The sequence below is a fragment of the Labrus mixtus genome, chromosome 20, assembly GCF_963584025.1.
Source record: "Labrus mixtus chromosome 20, fLabMix1.1, whole genome shotgun sequence".
Lineage (NCBI taxonomy): Eukaryota > Metazoa > Chordata > Actinopteri > Labriformes > Labridae > Labrus > Labrus mixtus.
This window is the reverse complement of record NC_083631.1, coordinates 23,615,362-23,636,052: the sequence shown is the minus strand read 5'-3', so window position 1 is coordinate 23,636,052 and position 20,691 is coordinate 23,615,362. Positions and strand designations below refer to the sequence as shown.

The window sequence follows — 20,691 nt, the reverse complement described above, 5'->3', positions numbered from 1 at the left end:
GTAAAACATTGCGGACAAATTTTTCCACTGCCTCATTTTGAGCTGCAGGTTAAACATTTAAATAAAGAAGGATGATATTTTTATTGTCGGAAAAAAAACAACTTAAAGGTGAAGAAAAAGAAAAAGAGAAATATCCCTGCTTTGTCCACAGGAGGCGCCATAATCGAAAAACAGTTGCTTTAAAATAGAGAATCACTAGAGCTCTAAATTTGTATTATTAATTTACTTTAAAATCATTTTATTGTGTTTAAAATGTTTAAAATATTAAATAAATGCATTTTTTCTTTGAAAAATGTCGTAAATTTAATCGTTTTATGAAGGTATTAAGGATTGTAACGTTCTGACATTTTTAAATAAAGATAATTGAAGAAAAAAAAAGAAGGAGAGGTGAAATGCAGCATTGTGATTGGCTGTCTGATTGCGGAGCTCCTATTGGACGGGCGCTCAAGAACAACCCGGACTCTGATTGGTCGTCGCTGCTGTGGCGCTGCACTGAGAGGTTTTTTACTACTTGTGTCCGTTGAGATGGAAAATGTGAAATCGGGGACATTTTGGTGCTGAAAAAGAAGGCAGGGTTTGTTTAGCTGTTGAATGTTTTAAATTATCCCGGGATTGAAGGACCATAATGGGGGTGTTTAAGTGCTGACGTGCCGTGAGATGGCCCCGGATGTCGCTGGCGGAGCAGATGAGAAATATTAAAGAGGACTTGGTTTCCTTTTAGCTTCGGCTGCAGGTTGTAAACAGCGTCCATATGTCACGGTGAAGCATGGACGGGTGGAGCCCAATCGTAGCAACCACCTCGGATACGGAACGATCCAGCTCCGAGGGGGAGTACATGGTGGAGCCCGCACCCGGAGAGGAGACGCGGGAGGCGGCGGCGGACAGAGCAGGGCAGCGGGGTGAAGCGGAGGGTGCGATGGAGGACGCAGGTTCGGCTGCGGTCGGGTTCGGGATCAGTGGGACCGGGGAGGGTAAGGTGGTGTTGGGTCGGTTCGGACAGAGAGACGATAAAGAGCTCAGGTACCTGCACCTGTTGTGGGAGCCCGGACGAGCCGAGCTGACCCCCGGGGGAGTGACGGGCAAGCCGGGGAAGATGACAGGTAGCCGGGCCAAGAGGCACCACAGGACGGTGCGGAACCTCGGTCCTCTCGGGCAGGATGTTTACGGTAAGGTTTGTTTTTCTTTGTGTCATCAACAACTCTAAACCTTGTTAAAGACTGAGTACTGAAGTCCAAATTCACCACTGAAGCTTCAGTGTTTATCCAGCTCTGCATCAGTCTGTAAACCTACAATTCACTTAGCAGACGTTTTTATCCAAAGTGACGTACATCAGAGAGTAAGAACAACACTAATCCATTCATACACCGCCACTGAAGCAGCGGGAGCAATGCGGGGTGAAGTGTCTTGCCCAAGAACACATCTGACATGTTGCTCAGCTGGGGATTGAACCCTCGACCTTCCAGTTGAGAGGCGACGACTCTACCAACTGAGCCACAGCCACCCTTTCTGTGTTCTAACCTCTCTCCATTTTTCAAAAAACATCTCCAATATTGATCCTAGTTTGAGCACGTTTCTGCTCGTGGAGCTTATTAGAAACATGCAGAGGCTTTTTAGGTCGGGTACAATCACTTCTATCTGAACCACTTCTCTTGCCCGCTTCCATCGCTGCAACACCTGTTGACCTGATAACTGCTCTCATATCTGACAAACCGAGGGGCGTCCAAAACGGCCGTGTGGGGGTGTGTCTTAAAAGCGCCTACCTTCTCTGGTCCAAACAAATCCAGAGCATTCAGGAGCAGAATCTAAAGTTAGAAGGAGGACATACTGGCTGCTGCATTGTTGTCAGAGAAGCCAGCACTTCAACATGTTTCCTTAATGATCAGATAGTAAGATACCTTTATCATCTCACTCTCTACACAGCTCACTTTAAGAACATTAGATGAATGAAGTGTCCTTTGAGGAGGTGTCAGACTTTGTTTCTTTAAAGTTACATTTTGAAATTGGTATGTTTATGTTGTTCTTAAATACCTAGATATATAGAGTTAGTCATATTGGGAACAAGAATCCGGTTGCTGTCTAGTATTATGTGTTGAAATCAAACAACACAGTGTTACACAGATGAAAGGTTTACGTAACGTTGCACTGTTCCTGTTCCAACAATCAAGCGCCCTTTTGAAAGAGGCTTCCTGTGAATGCTTTCTTTGTTTGTCGCTCTAATGCTCCAGTGCAAACTGAACCCATCCATCCAGTCGTACAGCAACATTTAAATATTGAAATCTCTTATTTCTGCAGCGGTGAAAAGACTGAGGGAGGCGGCGAACAGCAACGACATCGACACAGGTGAGACGGACAACGAGTTAAAGTGAATGTTATCAGAATCAGAAATACTTTATTAATCCCTGAGGGAAATTCGATCGTTACAGTTGCTCCTAAATATACAATATAGCAGGAGAAATATAGTAAGAAAAATATTAATCAAATAGAATAGGAATGTAGGTAAGATTTCAATAATAGGTACAAGAAATATTTACAGGAATAAGAGTCAGATTATATACACACATATTCAAGATTGTTGCACTGTTTGTTTCAATATTGCACTTTGTTATCATGGACATATTATTCATTATTATTATTACATAGCAGTTTAATAAAAGCAGTTTATAAAAGAAGGGCAGTGTGATGAAGCCGTGTGTGTGTGTGTGTGTGTGTGTGTGTGTGTGTGTGTGTTTGCAGTTCGAAAGCTCCTGCAGGATGACATCGACCCCTGTGCTGCAGACGACAAGGGAAGGACGGCGCTGCATTTCTCTTCCTGCAACGGCAACGAGGGCATCGGTAGGTCTCTGATAAGAAAGTGAAAAGAGTTTGAAAAGCAGCCACATGAGGTTTGTTATCCACAGCAGACTTTGTGTACAACGCTGCATGTTTTACACACTTCTATCTATTGTACACCACATTTAAGAACATTTAAGAACACATTTATTATTTCAGGATTGTTCCCTGACTTGTGTAGATTTCAGTTTTCTTTTAAGACCTGCTGATTTTTGTGCACACCTGATTTATTTTCCTGCAAAACAACAAAACATTGAAGCATTTCCCTGAGCAGCGTCATGCAGAATAAGAAAAAAAGAGAATTAGAAATAATAAAACATTTGATTCAGTTACATTTTTGAGTAATACATTGTTGAGCTTTGGTGTTGAAAGTCTTCATTTTAAGTCTCCCGTCGTTTTTTCTTTTTTCTTTTTTTTTATGTCTGCAGTGCAATTGTTACTGAGTCACGGCGCCGACCCCAACCAGCGAGACAGTCTGGGAAATACCCCCCTCCATCTGGGTAAGAAAGACTGATCCCCCTGAGCCTGTGACACCTGCAGCTCTGTGGTCACTAACCTCACACTAACATGCAGTCGCTCTACTTCAAACCTTTTTTTAAAAACGTGCAGATGAACTGCAGAGCGGTATGAAAGCGTTTCTCATTCACAGGAAGAAATAAAACGCTGCTCTGTTTTTTCTGAATCAACGATGTAGTGGCTATTTGTCCAAAAACAAAAACAAAATCTAAATAAACTAATATCAAAAATAATCAAATGACCACTGATGCACTGTGGGGATGTGATGTACGCAGGCAAAAGAAATCCAATGTCCATGCAAGAGATCTGCTGTTGTTTGGTGGTTTGTTTAAAGAAAGCAAACAAAAGAACAAAGAAAGTCGTGGCTCCTGCTGCCTCTCATAGTCCCACCCAGGTGCATGCTGGTCCTCTACCTGCCTCTTACTTAAATAACCTCTGGTGCCCACAGTGTTACCCAAATACCTAACAAAAAATACTAATGCAAAACTAAATTTACTAAACAAATAACTAGCAAAAGAAAATATTATCCAAAATCTATTCTAAATAAAGAAAACGTGAAGAATAATTAAATAAACAACAACACCCAAATATTAGTAAACTAAATACCAAAACTAATTCTAACCACAATTAAATAGCTCCAACAAACGAGATACCAGAACCTCCAAAAACCCAACAGAAGAATGTAAATATTTCTGAGGATGGATGGAGGACACAACAGTCCTCCACGTCTGTCATCAGATTCTCAGTTACTCCTCAGATCAGGAGCAAACATATTTGTCCATAGCAGGACAGAAGGTGACACAGATGGTATCATTAGCTTGTCGACTTTGCACAGGCGACTTGGATCTTTGCAGTTCAGAAAACTTCACTTTGATATGTGATATGCAACACGTGTTTAAATTTGTGTTATTGTTGTATTTAATCGAACATTTTTGTCACCTGTTTCTGCAGCGGCCTGCACCAACCACGTGCCTGTAATCACCACGCTGCTGAGAGGAGGTGAGACACTGAGAGGGTCTTTGAGTGTAGGATTAGTTTCACATCATAGTAATGCTCTTGGTAAGTTAGCTGGCTGTATTACTGATTATTCAGCGTTTATAACTTTAGAGATTTTTGTGCTCTCGTTCAGGAGCTCGTGTGGACGCCCTGGACCGAGCAGGAAGGACCCCGATGCATCTCGCTCGCTCTAAGCTCAACATCCTGCAGGAGGGAGACTCGCGCAGCTTAGAGACGCTGAGAGGGGAAGTCACACAGGTAGAGCAACGCCGACTCACCTGGCTTTGAGATGTTTCATGTAGATCAGGATCGCTTCAACATCCGAGTCCTTTTTTTGTCTTTCTTGTGCAGATTATTCAAATGCTGAGGGAATATCTGAACTCGATGGGGCAGAGTGAAGCTAAAGAGAGGCTGGAGCACATTTCCACACAGCTGCAGCACACACGCACCAAAGAGCAAGTGAGACCTTCACACTCATTTATAAATATGTTACAGGTTGTCACAATACCAGAATTTGAAACTCTGATTTGATTCTAGTGAAAATCAAACGATATCAATACCTGTTTCGATACCCCAGCAACAAAAACCAAAGTCCCAGGCGCCCCGGGTAATTTGTTTGTTTACCGTTATCCAAAATTGCAGGCAGACTCCTGAACACTGACTAAATCAACGACTTTGGCAACGTCAGTGTGAACACAGAGCTCAGAACAACAAACCCAGAGGGAGTCTGACTTCACTCTCTTTTGAAGAAGTGATTACTCAACGATTCATTTAAAGAATTTATTACATTTTTAGGGGCTTTTTACGCCTTTATTTATAGATAAGAGTGAATAGAGTCAGAACTCAGGGAGAGAGTGGGGAATGACTTGCAGGAAAGGAGCCACATGTTGGATCCAAACCTGACCGCCTTGGAGGACTTTAGCCTCCGTACATGGAGCGCGTGCACTAACCACTAAGCCACCAGCCCCCTCAGCGATTAAGTTCAGATATGTTTGACATCTGCTATGTTCATGTTTAAAATATCACATATAGAACATTAAATATAGATGCAGGCAAATCAAGATTTAGCATTTCTTACTTGGATTTTCTTTGATAAATGTACTTTGCATTTGTAAATTGAATATTTTGCTTTTTTTTTCCCCAGGTGGATGAGGTGACCGATTTGTTGGCGAGTTTCACGTCGCTCAGTCTACAGAAACAGAATCTGGGTGACAGGTAGAAGTTAAGGTGTTTAGAGAGCTGAAGAGCAGAAACTGCAGCGCTAGCCTCGACCCAGATAAGCAATATGACAATAATATGAAGGTGAATATCGATCTGCAGTAGCATGAGACGGTCACATTTCAAACCCTCGTCTTTTAGGGAAAACCCATCAACAGGAGGCTAGCGGACAGAAGCTAACCCACAAGTGCAGCGTGGCCTCGGCTCTCTATTGTGTGTGTGTGTGTGTGTGTGTGTGTGTGTGTGTGTGTGTGTGTGTGTGTGTGTGTGTGTGTGTGTGTGTGTGTGTGTGTGTGTGTGTGTGTGTGTGTGTGTGTGTGTGTGTGTGTGTGTGTGTGTGTGTGTGTGTGTGTGTGTGTGTGTGTGTGTGTGTGTGTGTGTGTGTGTGTGTGTGTGTGTGTGTGTGTGTGTGTGTGTGTGTGTGTGTGTGTGTGTGTGAGAGAGTCACAGCTTTGTGTTGACGTTTTTCACGTTTCGCCTGCCAACATTAGCTTATTTTGAAGATGATTTTGAGGCATATTTCTCATTAAAGTATTCACGTTTTCACAGTGCTCTTTATTTCTAATGGACAGCGTCTCTGTGTCATGTTGCCTTTTCTCTTTGGATTGCATGTTTGGTTTTCTATGTGAAATGTGCTGTAAGACTTGATTTTGCTGTTGATGGAAATTAATACATGTGAATCAATAAAATCAACATGTTTGGCAAAAAAAGGAAAAACAATGTCTTGAGTATTTGATGTAAAAAAATAACTATTGTTATGCTGTTTTTAAATTAATTGAAATATCAACATCAGTTTTCCCTGTCACATCGCAGACGACACTCGGGCGGGCCGCACAAGTATATTTCCCGACCTCTCTTTTATCCGTAGCCTTTCTCACCAGAGACTGATCAACATTACGCCGTTGCAGAATCAATATGAATGTCTTAAGATGTGATGGCAGCTGAGCTATGTTACGTCACTTACGCTAAAAAGCAGCCTGACAGCGGTGATTGTGTTTATAGCTGATGCTAATTTGCTGATGTGTGTGTGTGGATAAGAGAATTGAAGGGAAGTAGGGAAGGGAAGTTTATAATAAAATAAAGCCTCCCTTTCCCTCCCCTTCAAACTCTGAACATTAAAGCTCCTCTATCTCTCTGTCAGACACCCCGTCACCTCACATTCAGGTATTAAAAATAAATGTATAGAAATGAATAATCTTGTCTCTGATAGTCTTGCTCTCTACTGAAGCTCATAAAGAGACAATATTTCTATTATCAGTCTGTTTCATAACCAGTGAAAAACACCGCACAGGAGCTTTAAATTAATTCACATCTCGACAGTAGAATAGTTTTCAGCGGAGCTTTAGCAAATGTATTGCTAATATGGCTACTACTCCTCGATGCTGATTGGCTGCGTCACCTAAGCCCCTCCCCTCCACAGACACGTATTGTTGTTTCACCGATAATAAAAGATGGCGTCCGGACCCGCGTAAATTGGACACCTAGTAGAGGTACTATTATTTCAAAAACACATAATTTTCTCCTCTTCTGTTGTTCGTAAACTACACATGCTGCTTTAACAGACGATGAGAGCACATGAGCAGGTTTTAAAACCACGTGTTTCATTGCATCTTTGTGCTCCTGTGTCGACCGCGGCCTAGCTGTTGGTAAAAGCCTCGAACTTTCCTGAGCGGCTCACACCGGCATGCCCGCTCGGCGATACGGCCATGAGCGCTGGAAACGACTGAAAGCTAGTGGAGTCGAAGTAAATAGAGAGGGGGGTGTGTTTGTATATCTTTATGAAAGTAGGCGGGAATATGTTAAGATATTTAGTGCTGTACTATTTCCTAAAAGGAAGACGAATTATTATTTTTAACAATATAACATAAATGAGCTTTTTCCTGAAGTTGGAGGTTATCTAGTTTGGAGCTGCGTTCAGCCGGTGTTACCCACAGCTCAGACTAAAGGGGGTCAGGTTCAGCTAAAGTATGTTTATTAAAGTGTTATTTATTATGCATGATCTCTGACTAACTTTACAAGAACTTAAAATGACAAAACAAAAGGCTAAGGTTATATTCTGCACCTTGATATTTGGAGGTAAACAGTGGGAAGTGAATTCAATGTATTAAAAATGGTTTGATTTGAACAAGTTTTAATTTAATTCAAGCAAAATCAAGGTTATGATTTTTTGGAAACATGCTAATCTAACATCTACAGAGCCCCTAAAGTCCCCAAAAGTTTAAAAAAAGTTATATAACTTGTGTGCACATGATAATAACTGATGCAACCAATATTATTATTATTATTATAAATCTTATTTTCTATCTGCTGTTCTTCAGGTTTTCATACCAAACTTGTATGTACAACATGTATCTCCTGAAGCCAAAAAAGCTGTAAAAAAATAAACTAAATCAGTTAATCTGAGGGTAGCTGATAGTGAGCATGTCTGGACCTCCATCAATCAATAACGTGCACACTGAACGAGATATAACTTTATTCCTTAAATATAATAATTTTCTGGTCATGCAATAAATTCAATTGCAATTTATTGAAGCAAGATTTATTACATACTGAACACCTTACTGAGCTTTTCTCTTAATGTTTATTCACCAGGTCATTAAGTTACCGGTGACAAACTGGGACAAGCAAACGTGTCGACAGAGGAGGGACCATGGCGTTCGAGGAGATCAAGGGTAAAGGAGGATTTGGTAAAACTTGCCTGCACAATGCATGTAGTGTTTCTGTGTTTCTACTTTAAATTATTATCAAATATTTGCACTTTTCTTAATTCAGAAACGTATCAATTAGTACTGAAAACGTTGCGTGTAGCCACTTCTCCCAAGGAGCTGACAGATCATATATTTCAAGAATGTTGATATGATTAGACCCCTCAGATAATTTGTTAGAATATTCCCATTAATACCAAGTTTGTGCCATGATTATAATACTCTATAAATGTTTGGCAGACATGGGGATGGACGGAGACCGAGGCCTCGTTGCCGGCCGTAGCCAGAGAGAGAAGAGGAGGTCGTACAAAGATCTGCTGAGAGAGGAAGAGGAGATTGCTGCTCAGGTTCGGAAGTCTTCCAAGAAACGTCCCAAGGTAAGTTATCTGTCAAAATCACTTCATTTGAGAAAAGAAAAAACCTTTGACATGTTGTACTGCTCGTTATGTTTTTTATTAAACTTTGAAAATGTCCTGACCTGCAAGGATTCAGAACTTTTCATGCTCGGAGGAGACTCGCATAAAAAGAAGAAGAAACACAGTGACGACCACTATTACAGAGGTAAGATGTTCATGTTGTAATGAACTTTCTCTCTTTTTATTGTGCAAATGCAAAGATAGTAAAAATGCTAAATTGAAGCTTGATCCAAAGGATACTGGACTTAGTAGAAGATCTTGAAGATGTTTCACTTCTCCTATGAAGGGCTAAACTAACTTGTGAACAGAGCCGGAAATTTAAGCCAATTTTAGCATGCTAATGATCCACATAGGCTTCCATTTCTTGCTCCGTTCACCAGTTAGTTTAGAAGTGAAGAAGCCTTTCAGAGGCCTTGAGTCTTTAAATATTTGTTTTCCTTTTTGTTTCTGTCAGAACACGATCATTCAGGTCCTCCTCATAAGAAGAAGCACAAGTCTGCAGATCGCTCTCCTACGCTCTCCTCCACTTCGTCCTCCCACCCGACAGATACAGCCATGGGCCTCCTGCAGGCGATCACCTCCCCTCTGGCCACAGGCTCAGACCCCAGCCCCCACCTGCACAAGAAACCCTCCTACCCCTCCTTCTCCTCGCACTCCTCTAAGGACCGCAAACGCGAGGGCAGCAGCGGCGGCGGTGGGAGCAAAGGGAGCCACTCGTCTCACTCCCGCCCCGCTTCCTCGTCGTCATCTTCCTCTAAGAAGCACTCCTCCTCGTCCTCAAAGTCGTCTCTGTTCCACGGCGGAGCCCCGAAAGAGGAGCCGTTGACGTTGCGAGAGGCCGACGGGCTGAAGATGAAGCTCATCATGTCGCCGGAGAAAGAGGAAGGAGAGAGCTTCCCGTTCACGCCTCACTCGTCCAAAGGAAGCACGAAGAAAGAGAAGGATCGAGACAGGATGCAGGTCTCAAAGACGCCCAAGAAGAAACAGCAGCAGAGTCGAGATCCGCTGCCCGTAGTGGGCAAAGAGGTGGAGGTGGAAGGTAAGACTTAAGACAGCCAGCTCTCATGATGAACTCAGACAATATTTCTCTTTACACATTGAATGGGATGGAGGGCTAAGGTGGTTTCACATTACAGACCCTGTGTTTTCTGTTGGGCAGGTCATTATGGAGGAGGCATGGGAGACGACAGCTCCTCATCAGGGGGGGAGCTGGAAGCCGGTGAGCTGGTTATCGATGATTCATACACACACCTGTCGAAGAAGAAGAAGAAGAGCAAAAAGAGCAAGAAGAAAAAAGACAAAGAAAAAGACAGAGACAAGGAGAAGAGTGGGAAGGACAAGAAGCACAGCAAAGGCTTTGGAGGTCAGTTTTACTCTTTCTTTTGGTTTTCTTTATCAAGAATTCTTTTTTGGGCTTTTTGTGCCTCATCTTAGAGATAGGACGGAGGAGCCCAAATTTAAAACATCTACCTGAAATGTAAGAACAGGAGCTCATTATTCGTTTTGTCTTTGTTTGACTTTCTTCAGACTCCTCGAGGAGCCACAGCCACTCCCACCCCACTGTCACCCACAGCTCAGTGGGGCCGATGTACGCCATGGGCACGCCCGTCCCTCAACACCACCATCCGGGCAGCGACGGAGTGCCAGAGAAGAAGAAGAAGAAGAAGGAGGAGAAAGATCGGGAAAAGCACGAGAAGGAAAAAGACAAGGTAGGATACTAAATCTGACTTCACGCCTCGTACTGTACGCTGTTTGCATGTTCCTGCACGGCTCTCCTGTCACACTTATTTTAAATATTGAATCCGTCTATAATACATAGATACTTACTAGATACATACTAGATAGTTACTGTTAATTTGATCTAATGTGTGTTTCTGCTGCTGCTGTGCTCGTGCTCATATTTCTCTCTCGTTGCTCAAAGTCACTTTACACCTAATAGTTGTTTTCTGGTTGTGTGTTCGCTTTTCTTGCATTATTTGTGAATTTATTTTTCCTCTTTCAGCCCAAGAAGAAGAACACAACAGCCTATCAGGTGTTTTGTAAAGAGTACAGGGTCAACATTAACGCAGAGCAGCCAGGACTAGGTGGGCAATATAATCTTAACTCTTAAAGACACTGGTTGGTGGTAAATTTCACATAACAACAAGTATCTGTGTACGTCTGATTCACAGTGTTTGGTGAGCTGAGCAAGAAGTTGGCCGAGGTGTGGAAGGCGATGCCAGAAAAAGACAAACTAGTGAGTTTTTCACCGTGTCTGTAAATGATTCTGCAACGTCATGACGGTGCTTTTAAACGCTGTGTCGTCGGTTTGTTCTTTTTTTTTTCTGCAGGTGTGGAGGCAGAAGGCTCAGTACCTGCAGCACAAACAGAACAAAGCAGAGGCCACCACGGTCAAACACAAGAGTGCCAGCGAGGGCAAGAGCAAAGGTAGGAGATATTTTCACTGCTGCGCAGACGAAGCAAAATACACAAAAAAGTAGAGTCTGAACTTTGTGTCGTGGAATCCAGAAGTTGTTCATGAATCGAAACGAGACGTAACCACGGTAACGCGATGATATGAGGGTTTCATTTGGCAGGTTTCCGTCCAGTCTGCCCTTGTTATAATTTTTCAGGGGGGTGTCAGATTCAGCACATTAATCGCGATATGAGTATATAAATTCCTCCTCCACCAGTTGCAGAATCAAAAGATGTGACGACGGCTGAGCTTAGTTCTAAAGGTCAAGCTGCAGATTGAAAATCTATGAGCAACGTCAGGACGCACTAAATATCGATTCTGTTCTGTCGCTGCATCGATGCAGATTCGTCCACGTCTGCAACACTCCGAGTTGATAAGGGGAGTGAGGATTAGCTCTCAAGTCTTTATTCTCTGGCTCCTGACAGTTGTAGGAGCAGGAACGGGGATGGTCTCTCCCAACAGAGCGCCCGGCAACCTGTCCCTGTCTCCAGCTCGAGTCCCTGATGTAGATCCCATCGATGCAGCGGCTCACCTGCAGCTCCTGGGGGAGTCCCTGTCTCTGATTGGACACAGGCTGCAGGAAACAGAGGTACGTTAACCCCGTCATGCATGCTTGCACAACACGACCCGTTTGAAGTTTAAAACGAATAAGTGAGCGATGTGTGTTTGTGACAGGGGATGGTGGCGGTGTCCGGGAGTCTGTCTGTCCTCCTGGACTCGATCCTGTGTGCACTCGGACCGCTGACCTGTCTCACAGCACAGATACCAAAGCTGAACGGATGTCCTCGAAACGTCCTGGTACAGTATAAACATCAATTGATGTTGCATTAGTTACATTAATGTTTCCACAGTAAGGACTACAAGACAGGACCAGGCCATAAAAGATGATCACAATGCAGGATCATCATCACATTTATATCAGTCAGTCTGCAGATTTTGCAGCAGCCAGTATGTCCTCCTTCTAACTTTAGATTCTGCTCCTGAATGCTCTGGATTTGTTTGGACCAGAGAAGGTAGGCGCTTTTAAGGCGACCCCCCCGTACACGGCCGTTTTGGACGCCCCTCGGTTTGCCAGATATGAGAGCAGTTATCAGGTCAACAGGTGTTGCAGCGATGGAAGCGGGCAAGAGAAGTGGTTCAGATAGAAGTGATTGTACCCGACCTAAAAAGCCTCTGCATGTTTCTAATAAGCTCCACGAGCAGAAACGTGCTCAAACTAGGATCAATATTGGAGATGCTTTTGAAAAATGGAGAGAGGTTAGAACACAGAAAGGTTTACAGACCCATGCAGAGCTGGATAAACACTGAAGCTTCAGAGTCCACCACATGGTGACCTGTGTGAGCATGGACTCTAGAGAGGAGGGGGGGGGGGGGGGGGGAGACAGCTCTCTATGATGTTTAGAATTTAGAGTCTGCAGTACCCATTTTAACCACTAGGGGGTCAGAGTTACATATTGTGTTGTGCAGTGAACATGTACATCTTTAATTTGCATTTTTCCAACTTACCTCTCTGTTTTTTCAGTCTAATACGTTGGATAACATCGCCTACATCATGCCTGGGCTGTGAGCGACGGACTAAATCAATGTGAACTGATGTGGACTCAGACGTCAGCGGGAGGAGTGACCCTTGGACTTTAATTTAAGCCACCGATGACGTCTGAACGCTGATATTTTTAGTGTCAACATGTTTTTAAAGTGTATTTTTTTAAAAACCTAGTTCTCTTAATTTTCTAATTGTGATATTTTTTAAATGAAACGTTTTACCGACCATGTTAAACTCTCGCCACGTGAGCGTACTTTTACCGTTACTGTACTGCGAGATTCTGTGTGATTCGGTTTGAATGTGAAGTGTTTGTTTCGCTGTAACGTGGGTTTGTTTGTGTGACTTTCAACATATTAGATTTTTTATTTTTATGTACAGAAACATTGAAGCTGTCGTCTTTGGTTCTCATCAACATAATATATATTTGACACCTGCTTAGTTTTTCTTGTACTCTGTAAAAAGTGATGTTTTTTACATTTGATATTTTAACGTGCAGCGTTTAGGTTCAGAGTTCACCATAAAGATTTAATCAGGAGCTGTAGAGACAAAAATCACCTCAATAAAATACGATCTGTTCCTAAATGCAGCTTTGTCTTTTTATTACTTCACTCAGGCGGAAACATTAGAGTAATCTTGAGAGCGTGCCACATACGTTCATATACAGTTATTTATTACAGTGCTTCGTCTACCAATGACCAACCCTGCCTTTAAAGTCCCAAAGGTAAAAAATATACATTATCTTGTGTGCTCATATTATCATCCACCTTGTCTGCATTAGATAACTTATTCTCACAAGATAATTTTAATGTGCACACAAGATAACTTCCCACGTCTACTGTAGTACAGAATTAAAAATAAACAAGTATAAAAATTGAACAAATCTCAATATTGAATAATAGAAAAACAAACAAAACAGGAGGGGTCTGCTAATTTGGAGATATTTTTAAATAAATTTCTTATTTGTGATGTTTAGATTTTCAACAGTGGATAGATATTTTAAAACTAAAAGCAGGATGCTTTGCTGAACCATTTAATCGTATATAAGAAATATTTAGCCAAAATCAGAATTAATTTAAATAAGATCTAGTTGTTGGGAATATATGACTTTTCTGAAAATGAGTAATATGTGTATCTTTCTCAGTTAATAATGTTTCAGCACCCGTTTGTGTTGTTTGTCATTTGATCAGAGCTGCTCGCCTCTCGCGGCACGTTATGCGCGGGAAAAGTGGAGCATGCGCAGAGCGAGTAGGCCAGTTCGGCTCTGGTTGAGTGCTATATGTAATAATAAATCTCCTCCAAACCGCGTTTTCTAACACAATAAATGGACTCATTCAAACCACATGTAGACGTAGACCTACTGACTCTGCTCTCGTGTCGTGTTGCTCGGATAATTGTCAATAAAGGTTTGTTAATAAAAAAGTTATAAACACGAAGACCTCCGAGTTTTTTTCTTGGACACTTGTACTGTACGACGTTCTCTCACTTCCCAGCATGCTTTGTGGTACTCGATGATTTTAAAATTAATCGATTAAGGCTGTATCGATTCTGATGATATTATTTATTTACATTTATTTATTTGTTGTTTTGATAAACGAGACGTGTGTGATGAAGGTGAGGTCAGTCTGAGAGCAGATAAATGGAGAACAGCGCCACCTGTTGGCTGCACGACAGTACAACACTATCCCTGTTTTGTATTCAGATACATTTCTTGTATAAGTCTATTTTTAATTGCACAGTTTAAGTTTGATTCATCTAGGGGTATTCTTTAAATCTTTTTTCAGGTTAATATATATGTATGGGGGGGGGGGCGTCGGTTTTGTGGTTAATTTGTAACAATTCTTTTTCAAGTTTCATGTCATGTACGTCTTTGTAACCTGCTACTGGATGATTTGAATTTCCCTCTGGATCAATAAAGTATCTATCTATCTATCTATCTATCTATCTATCTATCTATCTATCTATATATATATATATATTTATCTATCTATCTATCTATATATATATATTTATCTATCTATCTGTCTATCTATCTATCTATCTATCTATCTATCTATCTATCTATCTATATATATATATATATTTATCTATCTATATATATATATTTATCTATCTATCTATCTATCTATCTATATATATATTTATCTATCTATCTATCTATCTATTTATCTATCTATCTATATATATATATATATATTTATCTATCTATCTATCTATATATATATATATTTATCTATCTATCTATCTATATATTTATACACTTTTTCCATCTAAATGTATTATGTTAGATCAAGTCAAAAACATGAAGTAAACCTAACGTTATACAACAAAATTATTTGAATTCCATCCAACTAAATAAAAGTTCTTCAGATGCACCAAACTTCACAAGACATACATTTATTATTTTATCCGTCACTGTGACTTTAAATGTACATTTTTACTTCTTGTTGAAGGAGGAACCACCTTCTTTGAATCATGAGGGTCGTCAGAAAGGCAGCTGAAAAAACACTAGTGGGCTGAAATCACGAGAAAACTGTTGAGTCATTTATAGCGGGGCGCCGGGAGGTCCGCGGGCCCCAGTTTGAGAAGCCCTGGAGTCGGTGAAGTTGAGTCCGGTGTCAGGCAGCTGTGAGTCAGCCTGCAGGAACCAGGAAGTGCGTTCATCCCCGATTTTATCACTAAATACGGCGGTGAACGGGAGCAGACATGTGTGCAGCTGTTTCACAGCCAGGTAGGATATAAAACAGGTTTTTAAACGTGTTAAAGAAAACTGTTTCAGGAGATAACAGAGGAGAAAAGTCACCCATGGGCGGCTCCCCTGTGCGCATGTTTTGACGTGTTTGTGTTTGGAGCTGTAAAGGGAGCTTCCAACTTTGTCTTTAAATATCAGCTGGATGTCATGAGTAGAAACAACAGAAACAAATGATGATACAAGTCGGTTTAATGACAGAAAATGCCACCATTGTTTTTAAGATTGTCTTTGCACATTTTCAGTCTATACGTGGGGTTAAATGTGAAACTAGTCCAGTTATTTTTCGTGCTTCTGAGCAGAGCTGAGGCTGGTGGTGCTGGGTCGGACGGGGGCAGGAAAGAGACCCGCAGTCAGCGCCATCCTGGGCCTGCAAGACGGAGAGCAGGGCACAGAGCCCAGTCCCATCTTGGGCCTGCAAGACGGAGAGCAGGGCACAGAGCCCAGCGCCATCCTGGGCCTGCAAGACGGAGAGCAGGGCACAGAGCCTAAAGTCATCCCGGAGTGCAGCAAACACAGAGGAGAGGCTGCAGGCAGACAGGTAGGGATGAGACACAAGAACAACATCAGACTGATGACTTTACGTAGACTAAATGTTTTTATATGTTTAATAATAACTGAACGTTTTGATGGTGAGGCCCGTAAAGCGAGGGGAAGCTCATTTGAACATTCTGCCTTCCATCTTTTCTATTCCTTTGTTGGTAATATTTCATATACATTTTAAAATCAATAATAATAAATAAATGTCCTTATAATACAGTTAGAGTTATGAAATAGTATTTATCATGTCAGAGACAAAAAAAAGGGTTTTGAAAGGAAGAATGTGCTACGTTTTGATCCAGTAGGTGTCGCCCTTGAGCACCAGAATGAAACCAAAACAAACTGCTGTTTGGCCACGCCTCCTCCAGAGACACGCCTCCTCCAGAGACACACCTCCAACCCCTCTACACTCACCTTCACAAAGAAGTTATCAAATTTGAATGAACCATGATGAAACACCAGAAAGCGCTAAGGCAAAATCTTTCATGTCTCGAGCTGCATTGTTGTGTTAGCATGCTAATGTTAGCGCTCTTTAGTTAGCTCGTAGCTTCACATTGTTGTGTTAGCATGCTAATGTTAGCGCTCTTTAGTTAGCTCGTAGCTTCACATTGTTGTGTTAGCATGCTAATGTTAGCGCTCTTTAGTTAGCTCATAGCTTCACGTTGTTGTGTTAGCATGCTAATGTTAGCGCTCTTTAGTTAGCTCGTAGCTTAGCATTGCATGTAAATTGACACAGAATGATCGTGATCTAAAAACTCTTACTAACATCCAAATAATCAGTGAGTATGTTCTTCTTCTTCTCTCTAGTTCTTGACTAAAACAGCTTTTATACACAAGGGGAGGAGCCGGCCGTCCCGTCCATGTAAACACGGCTCTGACAACAACACAGCCAGCGGGACTCGAGCTTCTCCCTCATTGTAGACAGTCATGACTCAGAGACACATTTACACAGGACAGACTTTATGATTTATTTATGTCGCACGTTCTTCCTTCAGTAGCCTCAGTACACGCCCTCCTTTCCCACACATCATTCCCTGCTCTCCTCATCTCTGTTTCTGAATCAGAGATGCCTCACTGTCCGTTGAGGCATAAAAGCCTCAAAATAACATTTAAAGAGAAAGAAAAGTATCACGCCTGAAGCTAACAGTTTGTATTCAAAGCATAAAATGTTTGATATCTGCTTCAACACAGACACACATAGATCAATCACTCAATCAATCAATCAATCACTCAATCAATCAATCAAATCAATCAATCACTCAATCAATCAATCAATCACTCAATCAATCAATCACTCAATCAATCAATCAAATCAATCACTCACTCAATCAATCAATCACTCAATCAATCAATCACTCAATCAATCAATCACTCAATCAATCAATCAATCACTCAATCAATCACTCAATCAATCAATCAAATCAATCAATCACTCACTCACTCAATCAATCAATCAATCAATCAATCAATCAATCAATCAATCAATCACTCAATCAATCAATCAATCACTCAATCAATCAATCAATCACTCAATCAATCAATCAAATCAATCAATCACTCACTCAATCAATCAATCAATCAATCAATCAATCAATCAATCAATCAATCACTCACTCAATCACTCAATCAATCAATCAATCAATCACTCAATCAATCAATCAATCAATCACTCAATCAATCAATCAATCAATCAATCACTCAATCACTCACTCACTCAATCTTTGTTTCTATAGCACATTTAAAACAACCTTGATTGACCAAAGTGCTGTACAAAAACACAACAAATAAATAACATATAGAATGAAACACAATAAAAACACAATCAATAAATAACATAGAGAATGAAACACAATAAAAACACAATCAATAAATAACATATAGAATGAAACACAATAAAAACACAATCAATAAATAACATAGAGAATGAAACACAATAAAAACACAATCAATAAATAACATATAGAATGAAACACAATAAAAACACAATCAATAAATAACATATAGAATGAAACACAATAAAAACACAACAAATAAATAACATATAGAATGAAACACAATAAAAACACAATAAATAGGAGCATGAATAAAGTTTCAAAATGTAAAGCTCAAATTGTTTTAAAAGTCAGAGCAAAGAGGTTTCAAGCAAAGATTTGAAGTTGTTGATGGACTGAGCAGTTCTTATATTAACAGGTAGACTGTTCCACAGATTGGGAGCTCTGTCACCTCGGGGGGTTTTAGCCTGCTGCACCTTGAAACATCCAAACTCATTTCAAACTCTTCTTAAGCGTAGTCAGAATCAGAAATACTTTATTAATCCCTGAGGGAAATTCAATCGTTACAGTTGCTCCAAAATATACAATATAGCAGGAGAAATATAGAAATAAAAACATTCATCAAATAGAATAAGATAAGAGATAAGATAATCCTTTATTTATCCCACAACGGGGATAAATGTGTCTGACCAGCAACCAATCTGATGTTTTGGTTCCTCTCTGCAGGTGGTGGTGGTCTCCTGTCCCGCCTGGTTCGGCTCAGACTGCGACCCTAAAGACAGAAGACGTCACATTTCCTCCTTCATCTCCTTATCGGCTCCTGGACCGCACGCCTTCCTGCTCTGCGTCCCCGTCAACCAGCCGGCCGACGAAGAGGCCAAAGCTCTGGACGTCCTGGAGGAGCTGCTCGGCCCGGCCGCCGTCAGCACCAACACCATCGTGCTCTTCAGCCACACCGAGGAGCTGGAGGAGGACGAGCGGCTGGAGGAGTACCTGGTCACGTGGAGGAAGGACCTCCGCGAGCTGGCGAGGCGATGCGGAGACCGATACCACACGCTGGAGACCCGCGGAGGAGACGGTGACGGCGACGGCGAGGAGAGGAGAGCGGTGGAGGAGCTGCTGGAGAAGGTGGAGGAGGGCGGGGCGACACACTTCACCTGCCGTCTGTACGAGGAGGCGGAGGAGAGGGTGAGGGAGAAACAGGCGGAGCTGGTGAGGAAGAGGAGAGGAGAGGACGGGCGGGCATCTCCTACACAGGAAAACACCACAGAAGAAGAAATGGAAGCGGTCCGAGACGAGGCGGAGAGGAGCGTGGAGGACTTGGACGTGGATGTGGAGAGTGTTTTCCCCTCCCTCAGCGTCTCCTCCCCCGCTCAGTCCTTCCTCTGGGTTTGGTGGGAGAAGCTGATGGGATGGGTGAGGCGGCTGCCCAAACTGGTGAGACGGGAGGCCCTGCTGGGGGCGCTGGTCGGCCTGTTTGTCGGGGGGCCGTTCGGAGGGATAATGGGCGCCACTGTGGGGTCGGTGGCGACTGAAGTGGTGAGAAGAAAGTCAAAGAAAACCAAATAAGAGTTTCTTATATTCATGTATTAAGATGCACCTTTGAGTCGCTTCACTGTGTTATTGAGCTTTAGAGAAAAAAACATATGAAGTATTTCTGTAGGCCAACCAGGAAGTATCATCGCCATGGCGTCTAACCAGAATCCTCCTATGGGATGTTTTCAATGGATTTTGGATCATTGCAGAAAATAATCTCTGTGTTAAACACACGTTTCTGAAGCGTAGGCGTTTTGTTCAGCAGGATAATCTTCACAGATGAACGCCATTTTTATGATGTTTGAAGCGTTAATGCGGCCGACAGAAGTAAAAAGCTAACGTTATGCTACAAGCTAACTACACCACGGTCGGATGATTGTGACGTCACTAGCGTTCTGCTTCAGACGATCTCCGATAAACTAATCCACGTAGCTTAATAAATAGTTTACTAACATAATATTCACCTTAACCTAAAGATTAAACCTACAGGAGACATCTCCGACTAGTGAGAGAGTTCCCGACCTCTGTGTCCGGCGTGATGACGTTTAATGTCCCCGACGACCGCTGTAGTCACATTTAGCCACTTGTTAGCAACCGCCTTTTTAAAGACGAGTAAAAACTTCAAACTTCACAAGTGGAGGTATTACCTAACGTAGTTTATGTGGTCTAACAAAACACCAACATCTCTTCAGCTTGTGTTAACCACAGACCTTATTTCAGGAGTCTAACCACAAACACATACAAAATCCACATTGACGTTTAGACGTTAGACCCCATGGCGCCCAAATGCTAACTTACTTCCTGGTTTTAGGACTCATTCCTGTGGGGCTCTATTAGCTTAGCGGCTAACGTCTTCTCAGCATTATTAACACTTGAACACTAAACACCAGAACAGAGGTATTTACTTTAAAGAAGTCTTTGATATCTAAATGCTTTAACTATGTTTAATAAATCACGTTTCATGGATCGATGTCAAAGAAATGGAGGATGTTTGAAAAAGTCTTCTGGTTTTTGTTCATCTTACTTTTTTTGTTTTAGTCAGCATCGAGATATTTATCAAGTTATGATCATGAAATCATCTTTGGCTGCTAACCTGTTTGATTCGGTCAAAACAAACTCAAGTCCGTTTACAAAGTTAGTGCGGTGTGAAAGCTGTCAATCAAACCCTGCTGTGGACCAAACAACCAAACAGAGACCGCTTGAAGAGGAGGGTCTAGGTCTGCTTTTTTACCACTCTGGTTCTGTTTGTTTGTAGTGAGAACACAAACTGACCTCGACCCGTCCAGCAGGAAGTGACCACCATGAGCCCTCTCTGCTGAACATTAAAGACCAGAGACCTGATGAGCAGGTCCTGGTTCAGGAGGATTAACGTGCTCCTTCTCCTGAACCGTCTAGATCAGGGGTGTCCAAACTTTTTTT

At 41.9% G+C, this 20,691-nt stretch overlaps 3 protein-coding genes across 5 annotated transcripts; all 3 read left to right on the top strand.

Moving 5' to 3' along the window:
* Window positions 1–472: 472 nt before the first annotated feature.
* ankrd54 (ankyrin repeat domain 54) lies at window positions 473–6,279 on the top strand. Its single transcript, XM_061026566.1, has 8 exons — window positions 473–1,166; window positions 2,293–2,340; window positions 2,734–2,832; window positions 3,258–3,329; window positions 4,297–4,344; window positions 4,475–4,599; window positions 4,693–4,800; window positions 5,486–6,279. The coding sequence occupies exons 1-8, from the start codon at window positions 767–769 to the stop codon at window positions 5,558–5,560; spliced, it is 975 nt and encodes a 324-aa protein (XP_060882549.1). The 5' UTR covers window positions 473–766; the 3' UTR covers window positions 5,561–6,279.
* Window positions 6,280–6,947: 668 nt separating this feature from the next.
* hmgxb4a (HMG box domain containing 4a) lies at window positions 6,948–13,260 on the top strand. 2 transcript variants are annotated; one of them, XM_061026899.1, is made up of 13 exons: window positions 6,948–7,049; window positions 8,152–8,231; window positions 8,505–8,641; window positions 8,750–8,825; window positions 9,135–9,719; window positions 9,840–10,043; window positions 10,208–10,389; window positions 10,683–10,764; window positions 10,852–10,916; window positions 11,011–11,107; window positions 11,561–11,724; window positions 11,811–11,933; window positions 12,658–13,260. In XM_061026899.1, exons 2-13 carry the CDS (start codon window positions 8,210–8,212, stop codon window positions 12,700–12,702), a joined length of 1,782 nt encoding a protein of 593 aa, XP_060882882.1. In that variant the 5' UTR covers window positions 6,948–7,049; window positions 8,152–8,209; the 3' UTR covers window positions 12,703–13,260. The 2 variants fall into 2 exon arrangements, with proteins under 2 accessions (XP_060882882.1, XP_060882881.1); XM_061026898.1 differs by having other exon boundaries at window positions 8,152–8,246.
* A 1,892-nt stretch (window positions 13,261–15,152) lies between these two features.
* On the top strand, window positions 15,153–20,353 carry si:dkeyp-69e1.8 (uncharacterized protein LOC100001340 homolog). 2 transcript variants are annotated; one of them, XM_061026608.1, is made up of 4 exons: window positions 15,153–15,406; window positions 15,727–15,794; window positions 15,840–15,965; window positions 18,463–20,353. In XM_061026608.1, the coding sequence occupies exons 1-4, from the start codon at window positions 15,382–15,384 to the stop codon at window positions 19,303–19,305; spliced, it is 1,062 nt and encodes a 353-aa protein (XP_060882591.1). In that variant the 5' UTR covers window positions 15,153–15,381; the 3' UTR covers window positions 19,306–20,353. The 2 variants fall into 2 exon arrangements, with proteins under 2 accessions (XP_060882591.1, XP_060882590.1); XM_061026607.1 differs by having other exon boundaries at window positions 15,154–15,406; window positions 15,727–15,965.
* Window positions 20,354–20,691: the final 338 nt, after the last annotated feature.